General features: G+C 38.5%; 1 protein-coding gene across 5 annotated transcripts in view; it reads right to left on the bottom strand.

Annotated features, from left to right (window-relative positions):
• Positions 1–11,061, bottom strand: part of ELAVL4 (ELAV like neuron-specific RNA binding protein 4) — a 127,330-nt gene extending 116,269 nt beyond the window's left edge. For 2 of the 5 annotated variants that reach the window (XM_006879657.1, XM_006879655.1), the window contains exon 1: positions 5,749–6,033. In XM_006879657.1, coding sequence (XP_006879719.1) covers positions 5,749–5,757 — 9 coding nt within the window. In that variant the 5' untranslated portion in view covers positions 5,758–6,033. Of the gene's footprint in view, positions 1–4,987; positions 5,337–5,748; positions 6,034–8,547; positions 8,644–10,972 lie in introns of those variants that run through there. The other 3 variants (XM_006879658.1, XM_006879654.1, XM_006879656.1) reach the window with 3 other exon arrangements.
• Positions 11,062–15,868: the final 4,807 nt, after the last annotated feature.

Below are 15,868 nucleotides of genomic sequence, written 5' to 3'. Positions count from 1 at the left end.
TGAATATACAAGGAAGAGCATAAATATTACCATTGAGCACAGTGGATACGCACATTCAAAGCTAGCTGGCTGCTGACTGCATTTTTCTTACTGTTGTTCTTTCATAACAATTTCACTTTCAAAGTGTTTGGTTGCTATCATTATTGTGAACATAGTGCTTGAATACTTAATGAAGTAAACAACAAATAAAATGGATCATCTTTGGTGCCCTCAGCGAGCATCCCAAACTGGATATAATTAAAGGTGTGAATAAGCCAGCCAGGAGGTAATGAACCTGTGAAGTCAAGGTTCTGAGAAATTATCAGGCATCCCACCCTGCACCAGTACAAATTTATCACTCATTATCTCCTATACGGGCAGGGTGCCGATCCACACGTTGGGACCCCTCTCTACTCTTGTCTTCCAGTTTGCTTTCCTTTCTATTTCTAGATAACTAAGTCAGCACAATTACACTTATGACAACTTCCACCTATCCACACACAAGATAACCTTTTTACTTTTTGCCTTTATCCTTAGAAATCTGCTAACCTATACATGCCTCATTCTACCTCTAAAATATGCTGAGGTTTACAAAATACAAAAAAAAATGTTCTTAACACACACGTTCAAAAAAGAAAGCCTAGAATTTCAATAGAACCACTTTACATCTTTCATACTTTCACCAATGGTTAAAGGCTGAGTTCAAATTCTCACAAAGAAAAAAAAAAGAGTGCATATTTTAATTTGAACACATTATTTTGATTGAAATAACAGTGGAAAGCTCACAAGTATTGTTACAGATTTCTAAAGCATTAATAGTTTTTCAAGGAAATATGTTTGGCTTTAATGGAAGTGTATAAAGTGTGGACACATTCTCTGCCCGCTAGACTCAATGCTTGAAGTTTTATATTTTCTAAAAAGAACTCTTGTAGCCCATGAACAAGAGAGGTCACTTCTTTTGAGAAGGCAGTCCATTTTTATTTTCATTCCATTCATATACGTGTATACACTTACAAGTAAACTATATATACATATTTAGTTACCTCAAATAAGGACAGTCTAAATGGGTGCAGAAATCCAGGAACACATAAATTTACACTCATACACATACACAGAGACTAAGGGACTGACTCCCTTTCTCTCTCTCTCTCTCTCACACACACACACATACACACATATTCCATATATGTATTAAGTAAATGAGGGAATGGACAGTGGACAACAAAAAGGTGACTTTGCTTTCAAAAGGAGAATTGGCCAGTTGTGTGCTATATGGTTCACAAAATGGAAAATAATACATAAGCTTGTGAATAAATGTTCACGTCTCTTTCCACTCACAAAACTCCCAATGACATTGGGGAAAAAATACTGCATTGCAGCATTTGCCAGCGCATACTCTTGTGTCTAGTATCCGCTGGCCAGCTCACCAATAAATGTACATATTTAGTGTACAGATATACAAATTAAACACTTGATGGCCATATATTGGAATGAATAAAGAAATTTATCAAGACAAACCACTTCTGTCTAGGTACACTGACCTCTATCTAGATGGCCATTTATTACCCAAGGTATACAATAATAATAGTTGAAACAAAAAAATAATTTTGATCCGTCTTTTGCTTTGAAATTTAAAAACGATATTAAGATGCCAAGGGCTAATTCAAACAGTATATCCTTATGGAAGGTATAGTAAAATAAAAAAAAAATTCCATCCATGATAAGGTAATATGTATAAAGGGAAGAAATGGCACCAAATAACTTATCCTAAGGAAACTCTTTAATTCTTATAGTAATTCCAGCTTGGGAAAAACACTTCAGTGCATCTACAAATTCTTTTAGAGATATTAAACACAGACACACACACACAAAGTACCACTCATGCAACGACTCTGAAACTTAGAATGTAAATATAATAGCACCAATAGAGATGCTAAAACATATCTGAAGTCTTAACGTGTTCCAGGCCCTATTTCAGAATACAACATGACCCATAGCTCATTCTCCCTTTTCTTCTCTCTTTTAAAAGTATTCTATTGTAATTACCTCATAACAATACCTCTTCTAACAAAATTCTAGAATACTCAAAGGACCAAAGAAAGGCCATAGGGACGGGGCTGGGGGGTGAGGGGAGTTTTAAAGCTTTGCGCCAACTATCAATCAGAAGCAAGCCCATCTTTATCTGGCCAGGAGAATAACTTGAATGAATGGCAGTTAGGAATGAATGGGACTGAGATCTCAAATGAATGGTTAAGTTGTCTGTTAGTTTTTGTAAAATAAGGTATTAAAATCATTTTGGAAAAAAAAATCCTTATTCTCAAAGCAAACTGCAGCTGTTTTTTCCACCTACGCATTTTACACATCCAGAAATTTAAAGATTAAATTATCTAGATATTGTATAACTGAGATATAGATGGACATTCTGGTCATTAACATGTAGATGTAGTCAAGTGTTTTCAGCTTTTTTTTTTAACAAATACTTTCAATCTGATTTTCATTTCTTAATAAATACATACTCAGGTTACTTAGTACTTTTCATAAAGGTGCGCCTCTCTGTGCAGGTAGGAAGCATTAATATTTTTAAGACAAAGAAGCAACAAAGGTCAGCAGTACAACCACGTGCCTCTTTTACAACCCAGGCCCAAATGGCAGTTCTTAGGCAAATTATTTTTCCCTAAAGAAAATTTTTTGAAAGCAAAACTCTTAAGAGATACTGAAAGAAACTGCTCATATGTTCACACACTCAAAATATGAGAACAGCAAGGTTCAAGTGTACAACAGAAAAATAAGTTTATTTTTAGATCAAAGCAAATTAAAAAAATTTCCCTAATAAGAAGACAAAGCAAAACGACACATCTACAAAGAAAAAAAAATTCCATTGGGGAGGGGGTGGAGACTCGCAGCGGGAAAGTAAAAATTAAGACTACTTTCAGTAACACTGATCCTATTTTCTTATCATTTAACATATTTCAAAACATGTTTTTTAAAACAACCTCTTATTTGTGTGCTTACCATGAGCTAACTTATTGTGGACGTATTTTGTCTTGGGGGAAGAAACCATAACAGATCAACGTCTGAGTAGTTTCCACGCTCTCTTATTCAAGGGAGTACTATACCTCCCAGTGCTCTGGTACCCACCATCATGGGGAAAAAAGATTACTGGTAAAGCACACTTGGACGAAAGGAGAAGGATGCCTGTCATCCAGTCCATGCCTAGATCCCAAACATTCAGACACCAGGGCGGGGTGGGGGTGGGGGTTCCGGGAATCAGCTTTTCACTGAGTTTCTGCCCAGATAAGAACCAGGTCCAAATGCCGAATGGAAGTCAATGGTTGTAGGGTGCAGCTGATGGATTCTGCCTGTGTCAGGGGAGCTGAAGAGGACGGAAGTGAAGGAAAAGGCGAGAATATACCTATTATTTCTAAATTTCCACATAGGATATAAAATAAGAGATACAAGGAACTCCCCAGAACTGTAGTACCGACATCTGATTTTGTAAAAATGCAAATATCATCTAACACTAAATCGTTACTTAGGGGAAATCTAGTCTACCTATATCTCTCCTATGGATATTTGCTGGAAATTTCTAAGAAATTATTTGCAGAATCTATCAGCAGTGGGAGTTCACTATTACACTTCTGTCAACTTCATTCAATATAATTTACATTTTTTTCAAATGGCCTCACAGGCTTCCTTGCAATTTTTTGCACGTACAATTTCACAGCAGGAAAAAGGAGAAAAGGGGGGGGAGCAAGATTCTCTATTCTCCCTTCCCCCACTCCTTCTCTCTTTTTTAAACAAACAAAAAAAAAAGAAGTGGGGGGAATAGGACAGATGCTTAAAAATAGCTTTCTAAAAATCACTGTAAACCAGAGTCAGAAATGTAATTAACACCTATTTATAAAGAATAATTAAAGTTGGGCCAGCCACAAAGAATGGCAAAGATAATCGAGGTCCCGTCTCCCCCCCACCCCTTTTACACTGTTTGCAGTGTGTTCTCATGATAGCCACCTGCTCCCTACTCGGCTTCTCCTCTGTTCGTTTCCCCGGCAACCTTTCATTGGGTTTTCCTCCCAGCTATCGCTTTCAGTTGGGCTGCTCGGTCTAATCTTATTTGTTTTACACCCATCAAAACAAGCAGCCAGACAAAGGCAATCCTCTAAGAATGGAGAAAAGACCACAGCTTTGTTATAACATCTATGCAGAGTGCAAAGTCCTCCCCCAGCTTTTCTAGAGAAAAATGAGCACGATGGATATGAATTTACAGCCGACCCCCATAACCCAGCCCTGAAGCCCCCATGAAAGCTACTGCTTGGTGAAAATTCAAAGTCAAAGTGGACACTTATGGCATCCGATCATGACATTCTGTGCCATATCTTCAGGGTCAACACCAGGCGACAAGAGTGGCACTCAAGGAGTTTCCCGGCTTCCTCCCCGTCCCCCCCCCCCGACACCCCCAAGAAAAAGATGATGCTAAAAATAGATTTACTACTTTGGCAGAAAGGTTTCCAATTCCCCTTCCACATCCAAAAGTCATGCTTCACAACTGCATCTGTTGGTACTGAATCTCACCTCCTCCACCCCTCATGCCAGCCTTCCCCATCACTCTTAGCATGAGACTGAAAAAGAAATGTGCCTTTAACTTTAGCAGTCGTGTAATTCACTTGACGGCTCACAGAGGCGGTGGACACGGCAGCCAGCAGTGACGGTGGCATTGTGGTTGTCAAAAGAGACACCAACCTTGCCTGGCTAAAATGTGTGCTCGATGTAAGAGGCAGTGTGTGAGCTGTGTGCATGCAGTGCCATCACCCTTGGGGATGTATTCTGGTTTTCAGAAAAGAGAAAGACTAATAAAGACACACACACACACACACACACACACACACACACACACACGATCTGCACAGTGATTTACGATGCACAGTCCACCATCCTTACAGACATACACACCCACCCACCCACCCACCCACGGCTGGAACTTCCAAGCTGCCTTCCTCTTTTCACTTACCATCTTCAAGCCATTCCACTCCATCTGTGATTAGAAGAAGATGGACCCTCACACAGTGTGTCAAAAGCGGAAAGGAACGTTATGTAAAAGCTGACATTCCTTCTTACAGAGCTGCTGCCCAGAGAAGGAAGCAACAATTCAACACGCCAGGCACCGCTACACATACAAGCCGCCTCCTCTTTTTTATGAGGTCATGACAGGAAACTCTTTGAAATACAAGATGCAGCATTTACTTAAGCCCAAATAAATCACTCTCTTTGCCGTTTTGACTGCGCAGTCCCCCGAAACATCACTGCCCATCTCAACGTTCAGTATCCAAGAGCTGCCTCTTGAGGTTTAAATTTCCAGCACGTAAATGGAGAGACTCCTAACCCTGCTGCATCCACCCCCAGCCCCACAAACCCCAGGCACGTAGACAAACCCCGTTCCTCTCCAAAGAGAAAAACCTTCTTTTGCCATTTTGGTCTCCTGTAATAGAGCCTCTTTCAACACACCAGAAATTATTCCAGCTGACCACCCCCACCGCCTTTATTTTGAAGGGAAAATTGACAACGACCTTTTAAAAATGACAAGTCTCTCTCCCCACTGCTTTTCAATAAAAGGACCTACCCGCACTGTCTACACAAAAGAGATAGTAAATGTAGGAATCAAACAGCAGCACAGAACTAAACTCTTGTGCAAGCATAAGACTGGTCAAGGTGTAGATGCTTTTCTTCCCTCCAGTCACACAAACAACGGATTATAAATCTAGTCATACCTACCATAACCATTCTTATTGGCAAATATTGGGTCTCGCAGAGCTTCGACTCTTCTCTTAAAATTTGCAAAGGTTTCAGGATATTTTTTAAATGAGTACTATTGTTATATATTTTTAAAGATCCACAAACCACTGTGTGGATAATGTGGATAACTGTAAAGTAAATCAATTATATTGAGAGGTGAGGAAAAGAGGAGGGGGGAAAAAGAAAGAAAAGGAGCAGTGAGCTGAAACCCCCGATTCTAGGATGTAGATAAGAACAACTGAACAGAGCCTTGCTGAAATTGGCTCGAAGCTTCCCCTTTTTACATCCATTTATGGGACCATCTGTCAGCCAAAGCCAGGATCTGATTGGCTGGGGAAAGGAAGGGAGGCGTTGCAACATCAGGTGCTATTTAAATTAGCTACTGCCAGATTGACGATGTTAATGATTTGGTGACCTCTACAACAACAGAGACCAGATTTCTGAACTGCTTCTTGTGTCTGGTAATTAAGGCCTGGCTGAAGCAACAACAGCCATACTTGTATTTTTACCTTTTCCCTCCTCCCAGCTCAAAAGTACTGTAACAACTGCAGGTCATTGGCAGCTTGCAAACCTCAGAGTGGGGAGTGTCCTCGCTTTCCCACGTTCTGAGGGCTGCACCATCCCATCCATCGGATGGAGGGCTTTTCCTGGTATAGAATATTTTCAGCCACCTTATCTTTCTCGACAGTTGCTTTCTAGCGAAATGCATATTTAATGATCTGCCTCTAGGCTTAAAGACACAACAGAAGCACTTTAATGTGCTAATACATCTACATTTTAACTTTATTTCCCAATATTGCTGAATTTTAGTACGGAATGCTCCTTCTCTGCAGCTAACATCAGAGAGGGTTTCAAAAGGAGGTTGCTTTGAGGTTGCACTTGCTCTGTAAACTAGGTTCATGTAAGTTCGCCTCAGAAAACTATTTTCTAGTAAACAAAAAAGAAGAATGTGGGGGGAGGAGGGGGATTGGAGGGGCAGCTGCCAGCCTCTACCTTTCTGCCTTCTGTCCTAGTTTTTCAAAACAGAGAATGATGAATGATTTATTTAAATGAAATTATTTCTCAGCTTGGATAGGAGCATGATTTGAATTTTTTAAAATGCCTCTATAATGCATTCCCCTTTACTTATCTGGCTACTATAGGGAAAGGTAAAATGCACTTCTGATGATTGTCTCATCATCTGAACAGCGGACTCATCTCGCTTAAATGAATGAATGATTTTGCTCCTTCAAAGGATGCTTGCTTCACACCCCCCATTTGGTCCTCTAAAAACACTTTCAAAGAGACATTTATTAAGTGTGTGATAATACACCTTATCTGTCAGTGTTATAACCTCTATTACTTCTTAGTATATGTTTTGTTTTTTTAAAGTGGTTTACCTGAACAGTTCATGTTTTACACCTATACAAAAGGCTAAGACTTATCTCTATTTATTTAAGTCACACTTTAATCTATTTGTTCCCCCACATAAATACAGGTAATACATATTACCAAATATATATTTTAGCACAAGCTTTGCTCTTTGGGTGGCATCTGGCAGTGAAGTAAGATTAAGGAGTGTAAAAATGCAGGATGAAAAATATGCTATATTTCTGAGGCTTGAAGGTCTAAGCACAAATGGGTCTGTGAAAAATTAAAAAGAATATATCCTTTAATTTTTTTTTAAAATTTAACTTTCCTCTCCACACTGTTTCATGAACGTGCAAACACCCATACACATACTTACAAAAAAAATGGAGATAAATAAAAAATTGTGTGGACACACTGAATGATGAACTATGAGACCTCAATACAAACAAATTCACTTATAAGAAATGGAAATGCATGAGGTAGAAAAGTAGGAATATTGAACATAAAAGTCTTTCAAGTGGAACAATATTGAATTAAATAAACTTTAAAAAAAATTTTAAATGAATGCCAGAGTTCTGTGAGTCCTAGTAGTTTTACACCTTTGTAACGCTATGCACTAAGGATGAACTCGCAGGTTAAGCGTTGTAAATTGCTCAACATATGTACACAAGGCAAGTGCCTGTGCCTCAAATCAACAACAGAAACTTTGAGAGCAATCTCACCAATATAAAAATATTGTGAAAAGAAATATTAATGCTGACAAACACACAAATGAAAACAGCTCACTTGGAATAAAATACTGACTTTGTATTTCTCTAGAGACTGATACAAATGAAAGATGGAATTTTTAAAAAGCCTTTTCTACCATCCAGCCTAACCTCAGCACACTTGGTGAACCATAAATGAACATTAGATATATTAAAAAAGATATTCTGGCCACTTTTCTAAAATAGTAGCTGTATGTTACAGTATAAAGAATTTGTTGGTTTCTTTACTAGGATAAAAAAAAAGAAATCTATGCACTTTTTATATTGATCACTTCTCCAAAAACCGCCACTCTAAAATCTTTCAACAGAATACTCAAACAAACACACAAATGTCCTCAGAGGCCTTTTCTCTAAAGACAAAGGCAGAATCCTATTGTTGGGAAAAGTCAACCTTATTATCGCATTTCCAATAGTACAATTCATCTTACAGAGTGAGGGGCTGACCGCTACATCAGTGAGGTGACATTAGTAAAGCAACAGATTCTCAATATATTATCTCAAGAATCAGGCAGGCGAGTTTCCCAGTCATGCATGATTTTTTTTTTCCTGCCACAATCCTCCACCAACACAGAAAGAAACTTGTTTCACTCAAGCAGCTAAGGCAACCTAAAAATGATATCCCAGAGCTGTGGGGCTGCCAGCGCCACTGTCTCCCTCTTACCATAAATGAGCAGTTTCTTGACTCATTAATAACAATTTCCCTTAAAAGAAGTAATCTCATATCAGTCAGCCCCTCGCCACCATGCACACATCCCAAAGGTTGCAGATAGCTCAGCATCAGTCGCCGGCAGCCAGCTTTCCCATCCAGAGTCCAGATGGACTGTACCAGAAGCCAATTCAGCGTTAATAACTACCTACTCCGCGCAGTGGAGAAGCCTTACGTGGCACAATGGGCTAGAAACAGCAGCCGGCTGAAACTGCAAATAAAAGACACAACCAAATTCTCCAAAAGCACCGAAAGAAACAGAAATAAAAGCGTGAACTGTATTTGTCTGACTTCCGGGTGGGTGGGGGGAGAATCCTTCATAAACATTGAGGGGGGAGTATGAAAGGGGGTGGGGGACAAATTAAGGAAAAAACCCCAAAAAACAAAAACAACAAAACCAAAACAAAAAACCAACCAAAAAAAAAAAAAAAACAAACAGATGCTGCCCAGAAAAAAGTGACAAAATATTACCTCATTATTTAACAAAGCAGCATTAAGCGTCCTGCTGATTTCAAACATCTTGCCACAGATTTTGTTTTAAGAGAAACAGAAAGAATCCTTTGCAAAGCACTCCGTCTGCAAAGGGTTTTTCAATTTTCTTGCGCGCCACGGAACAGTCAATATAGTATTTCCCTAGAGTTCGCACATTAAAACCTCTAGTCAGTGAGCTGAATTTTCCCCTTATCTCTCACACACTAGACTCCTGTTATATGTACTGCTCTCTTTGGAAGAGCAGCCTGCCCCAAACATGGCTGGTGTTTAAACTACTCTTTAAAGTAACAGTTCACTATATAACCACCAGGTGGGTAGAGTGCACAGATTGAAATGAACCATCTTAAAAGACTGTTATTGTTGGTTCCCCCCCCCACCCCTTGGAATTGCTTCTGAGTGTAGGATGTGACATAAGAAATGCCAGCATCCTAACATGCAAGATTGTCTCTCGCTGTACCTTGTCAAAATAAATAAATAAAATTCTTCTCCTGTCGTATTGCGAGGAAACAAACCACCACCACCAATTCTAAAAAGAACTGTGAAGAATGAAACACAAACAAGCTTTGTTTCATTCAGCAAATGAACAGGAAAATTCAATCAACACAGTACAACCTGCAAACTCCATGGAAATGGTTTCCGTTAGCCAAAAGATAAAAATAATTGCACATGTGATGAAAACCCAATTCGAAAGTGCACATATGGACACTGCACAGTCAGGATGGAGGTAAGAGTTTAAGGATGCAACTTTTCTTTTATCACTTTGTGCAAAACACTATGCTAATTTTTCAGAAGGAAATAACCAGTAGCCAGGGGTGGGGGAAATCCTTAAGCATCTTTTTTATTTTATTTTTAAAAAAAAGCAATTAAATGAATAGTTAAAACAACCACAAGAGTAAAGCAATCAATAACTCAATGCTGTCCATTCTTCCTAAGAGCTGTCTTGACACAGAGCATAGCCTTCTATAGTATCTCGGATGTATAGTCAATTTGGCATGTCCTTTGTACCCCTTTATTCTAATTAACTTGTTCCTCTGCCAGGAATACACAAAATGTCTCAAGCTGAAAATGACTAGGAAGGAGGTGTTAAATGGATATAGACCCACCTGTACAATTAGAAACTGTATCACATATACTATTGTATGGTCTGATTTTAAGGAGTCTTACTACTTACAAAGCTTGCATACACCATTCTGTTTCCATGCATCAAAAAAAATCAACATATATGTACCTTGCATTTTGTTTCCTTGGCTGGGAAAAATGAAAACCCTGGAACTTCCACATCTTCCTGCAAACACTGGAGTATTTTTCTGGCCCATCCAGGCAACATTTAGTCACAGATAATAGTGACCATCTTCTTCATCTTTAAGTCAAGGCCGCATCACGTAATAGCATTTAACCACCTTGCATATATTAAGTTTCAAGTGACAATTTTTAACTGGGGAGTGAGGAGGAGGAGTTGCTCTCATCAAATTCTGGTTGTATGAAATAAGCTAATTTGTACACTCACCATATGTCTTAAACACTAATTAAAAAATGTCACTTTCTTCGAACATTAAAATGTAATCAGCCTAGTAAATAAGACATTCTCGCATTTTCTTGCCCTGGTGATAATTTAAAGAGTGTTTATCTCAAGGTAACCTCTCTATTTTGATTACCAAGGAAGACTTTTGATTTGAAAAGGAGGGGAAAAAGAGAGGTTGGGGGGGGTGGTTAGGGGAAAATCAGGAGAGGAAACCACTACTGTATGTAACTACACAAAGGAAAGGAAGAAGCAGCCCTTTTTTAAGGACCCCATAGTCTTGTTACCCTAAGGCGAATACAGCCAATCAATACCACCCATTGACGGTCTACCATCTGCCATACTACCCAGCGATGTGGCTAAACAGACCTGCTCCATATGACCATAGCCGGCTCATTTTCAGTCGATTAGGGCAGTTCCAGAGCTTTCACGTGCAACAGCACAAAACTCCAAGTCAGCCTGAGCCTCTCTCTCCACACCAGTTCCTCCAAGCACACAGCTGCAGACCTTTTTCTGCTGTTCTGGGTGTCTGGATTACTTCTTGCCCCTCAATTAAATTAGCAAAATGGGTGGAAAGGTAGAGTGAGCAGACACTGACAAACCCACACACACACACACACACCGCATAGATAATTGCTGTCCCTTCCTCACTGTCATGTAGAAATCGGGAATTCCATGTGCTCTGTCCCTAATATGATTACGGCACACTATTTAAATAGCGTCATCATTGACTATGACCTGACATTTTCCTGTGCTTCAGTTTCTTTTTATCCTCTGGCGTCCCCTGATAAAGAAAGCTAAAGTGCTGGCATTTCTTTTCTAAAAAAACCCAGAACTGGTCCACCCAGACAATAGTATATTCTATTTAAAGGTATTTGGTACAATTTAAAGCTTCATTTTCATTTGTTGGATTTATTTGTTGGCTTTTGTTTCTTGTTAACAAAGAAACAGTAAGTAAAATTTTATAGAAATATGTACAAGAAAGATTCGCCAGCCAGGCACGAAGGAGTGCTCCTGAAGGATCAGAAATTCACTGCCGATGTTCTCTTTGAGATGTATGACCTGACTCTGTGAGGTCATTCTCCTTCCTAAGTAGTTTCATGTAACATGGGTTGAAGGAAGAGCTAGCATGCTACTGTAGAAGGAAAAATGTGATAAATGGATGTCTAGACCAGTTAAATCACTGAGTTCACCTGGGCAGGTAAACTGACCTAAGGGTAGGTTCACACTTGCTCTTCCCACTTTCTTTTCCTATTCTTAAGCCTTATGCTAGAAAAGTAGGTGAAAACAGGTTTTCTTCCAGATCAACATGGTTTCGGGTTTTTTAACAAAAGTTTCTTCAACCATGCTCTTAAAACACTACCGTGTCTATCTAGGGAGGCAGGGGGTGGGGGGCACGGATAAAAAGAGCAGAGAAAAACAGCCTCCTTTACAAAAGTCTAAAAAAAGGTAAATTCACATTTACCTAAACAATCTCACTCCTGTAGTATCACTACAGGCATACTGACGACATATTCTTCCTCATAGCTCAAGAAAACACAGCAGGGTCAACATACAAACACACAAGAATTTTTAAAGATACCTGCATTAAGGGATTTTGGATCTTTTCATTTAATTTCAGATAAATGTCAATAAGAAGGAAAAATAAAGAAATAAGCAAATATAAATGTTTGCAAAGCTCAAGATCCTGAACAGATTAAGAATGAGGTAGCTATTCATACCATTAATGTGCACAATTCATTTAATAATAATTTTAAAAAGAATTCAATATTGAGGTTTTTTAAAATTCTAGACTCATATATAATTCTGTAACTTCCAATAAAAGGCCGTGAGGATGGTATAGGACAGTATAAGTAGTAATTTGTTCTGTTGTATATACGTTCACATCAAGTGAAATTCCACACCATAGCATCTAACAACAGCAATCAATAAAGGAGTATGTGTATTGTGAAAGATAATAAGTAAGGTATATCTGTAGAATAAGAAGGATAAATGGATAGAGAAGAAGGAAGGGAGAAGAAGATGACAGTTTAACAGTGAGTAAAAATTGTTATGTTTTACGGAAGGTCTACTGTATACCACACACTGCACTTGGTGTGCAGCAGGCAGTCTCAATCACTATCACAGTAGTGACAATGGTAAATGCACATTTAACTAAACAATCTCATTAATTTGAACAATAGGAGTTTTCTTGTTCTACCAGTAAAATCTCTCTTCCATTACTTCATAAGAGAATATACTTAGTATATATTTGTTGAATTAATGAGAAAGATAGGATAAAGTAGCAGACAAAAGAAAGGCAGAGTGGAAAGCATGCATAATTTAGTCTCAACTACAAATTGAGATATTTCTTTATGACATATTTTTAGTTTGGTATGTTCTCAAGATATGTCTTATTTAATCTACTATCATGAGCAGACTGCACAAAGGATTAGAGCAGGAAAACAACATATCCTAAGGACCTGCTAGATTTGTATGTGCCTCCCACCCTCTACTCCTGCTCCAGATTTGGCAAAACTTACTCAGAGCAGCCACTAAGCAAATAATGATTAACTATACTCAGTCCCTGTAGTATAGGGTCTAGTTCCATCACCACCTCAACATTGTCCCAAGGACCATTACATCCTAAACACTGTCCAAACATTGTCCCAAGAACCATTCCATTATATTCAATCAGGAATTAATTAGTATCTTCCTAGTGAAAAATTATGTGTTATGTTCCCTAAACTTCATTTTCTTATCTACAAAATGGGTGCATAATACTTCCTTTAGGATTGTTGCCAGGATTAAGATGAAATAAGGGCTTGATGGAGTCAGTATTGCAAATGTTAATTATTATTACTATGGAAACTGGAGAAAAAAAGCCTGATGTAGTACCTCGCTTCATGATAACTCAATTGTGTTGTGGATGATGAGATAACAAAAACTCTCAAAACAATTAGAGAATAATAATAGTAACAAATAAAGGCTGAGTAGACTTTCCTAGTGCTACCCCAGATGCTAATTTCAGCTAAACGTTTACTTAGTCTTGAGGGCAGACCTTAGTTCTAAATTCTCAGCATGAGGAATAAGAAGAAATACTAGTGATAGTTACCATGTTCAAGGAATTTATAATCTGGTAGGGAAAGGAGTTTGGGGGTTTTAAAATGCATGAATCCTAACAGTAAAAGGAAGAATGTTAAAAAAAAATAGTAACAAGGTCGTGAAATAGAAAGATGTAAATATACCATTATTGAACAAAATTCCATTCACAGCAGTCAAAGTTGAAAATAACCAATTGTTCATCAATAAATGATAGGTTTTATAAAAAAGATATGTATATATAATATAATCTTATACCATAAAGATAAATGAAACCTTTATACATGTTATAATATGGAAAAACTTTTGAAAAGACTATGCTGAATGTCTTTGCAATTACTTGTTATGCATCAGAAAGCTGGACAATGACTAGGGAATTGATGTCTTTGAGCTGAGGTTCTGGAGAAAAGTATTAGAATTCCATGGACTTCTAGAACAAAAGATTCGTCCTAGAGAGGGTGAGACCAGGCTGCTCCTTGGAGGCAAGGATTCTGAAGCTTCATCTGACTTCCATACTTTGTACACGTTGCAAGGAGGGACCAGTCCTTGGAGAGAGACATCATGCTTGGGAGGATGGACAGACAGCTCAAGAGAGGAAGACCCTTGATGAGATGTATTGACTCAGTGACTTGGGTAATAAGGGTACGTATGTCAGAGGCAGTAAGATTGGCACAGATAGAGCAGGATTTAGGGCTGTTGCAGATAGGATCCCTATAAGTCACAGGCAACTAGACAGCACATCATAAAAACAACAATGTTGAGTGAAATAAGTAATTCTCAAAAGGATAAATATTGTGTGATCTCATTCATATGAAATGGCTACAATAAGCAAACCAATAGATACTAAAATTACTAGAGGTAGATGAGGCAGTCTGCAGGGAGTTGCAATGCTCATTCAAAGGTGACAGTCTAATTCACCAGCAGCTCCTTGGGAGAAAGATCGACAATCTCTCTTGTGTTTTACCGTCTCTAAAAAGCCACTAGAGAGTCAGCTGTGAGTCTATTCTGACTCAGTGGTAATGAGTTCGAGTGGGCTTTTTGTTTGTTTGAGGGTTAGATGGGAGAGAGGGAAAAGGGGAAATAATTATTTTCTGTTCACCATGATGGAATGTGACACTGGATATTGGTGATGATTGTACAACAAGAACAATGTAACTGATGTCATTAAGCTGCACATGTTAAAAAAAAAACCAAACCCAAACTGTTAAACACTTAAGGGCAGTTGAGCTTTTTAGAGAGCTCTGGTGGCCTAGCAGGTAAGGAGTTGCACTGCCAATACCAAAACAGGTCATTTAAATCCACTAGTTTCTCAGAGAGAGAAAGATGGGCAATCTTCTAGTAGTTGATGATAAAGAAGTCCCCTTATGGAGACTCTGGAACTGAATCTAGGCTTAAGAGGTGATATAATTGGGCTAGGAAAATATAGGCTATTTCATAGAACAAAGAAAGCAGGAAGGAAATGAAGGTGGGAAGGGACTGACTTCCAGGTAATCTTAGTTGAACTACATTACTTGTTCATAAGTTTCCTCCCAGCTCTCCTATGAGTTTATTACAAAAACTCCCATTTTTTCCCCAGAATTATACATCTCTGTGGGAGAGAAGATTTCTTATTCAAGAAAAACTTTTCTAAAAGGAAAGGCACTAGCTAGCATTTCTTGAGCACCAACTATTAACTTTACTTGGATCCACAATCATCACCTAAGATAAGAGCAGTTAAGGACTCAAGATGTGTTGCACTGGGCAAATCTGCTGCCAAGGACCTCTTTAAAGTTCCAAATTTCAAAGATATCAGTTTAAAAACTATGGTGCTTCTGACTTAAGCTATAGTATTTTCAATTGCTTCATGTGGTATCTAAAGTCGACGAAAAAATAAGCAAAACAAAAGAAGAATTGATGTCTTTGAATTGTGTTGGAGAAGAACATAGAGTATCCTATGGAATGCCAAAAGAATGGGGTGGGGTGGGGAGAAAGTGCAACCAGAATTTTCCTTAAAGGCAAGAATAGTGACACTTTTTCTCAGCTATTCCTTGGAAAAAGACATGATGCTTAGAAAAGTACAGGGTCTGCGAAGGGTAGGAAGATCCTTAATAAGGGGGTTGATGAAGTGTTCATAACAATGGAATTGAGCATGGCAGGGATTGTGAGGAGAGTGCAGAGTTTTGATCTGTTGTTCATGGGTCATTG

Source organism: Elephantulus edwardii, unplaced genomic scaffold (genome assembly GCF_000299155.1).
Source record: "Elephantulus edwardii isolate Elephantulus edwardi_28Jun2011 unplaced genomic scaffold, EleEdw1.0 scaffold00005, whole genome shotgun sequence".
NCBI classification, from domain to species: Eukaryota; Metazoa; Chordata; class Mammalia; order Macroscelidea; family Macroscelididae; genus Elephantulus; species Elephantulus edwardii.
The sequence above is the reverse complement of the archived record's forward strand: the minus strand, read 5'-3'. Positions and strand labels throughout refer to the sequence as shown.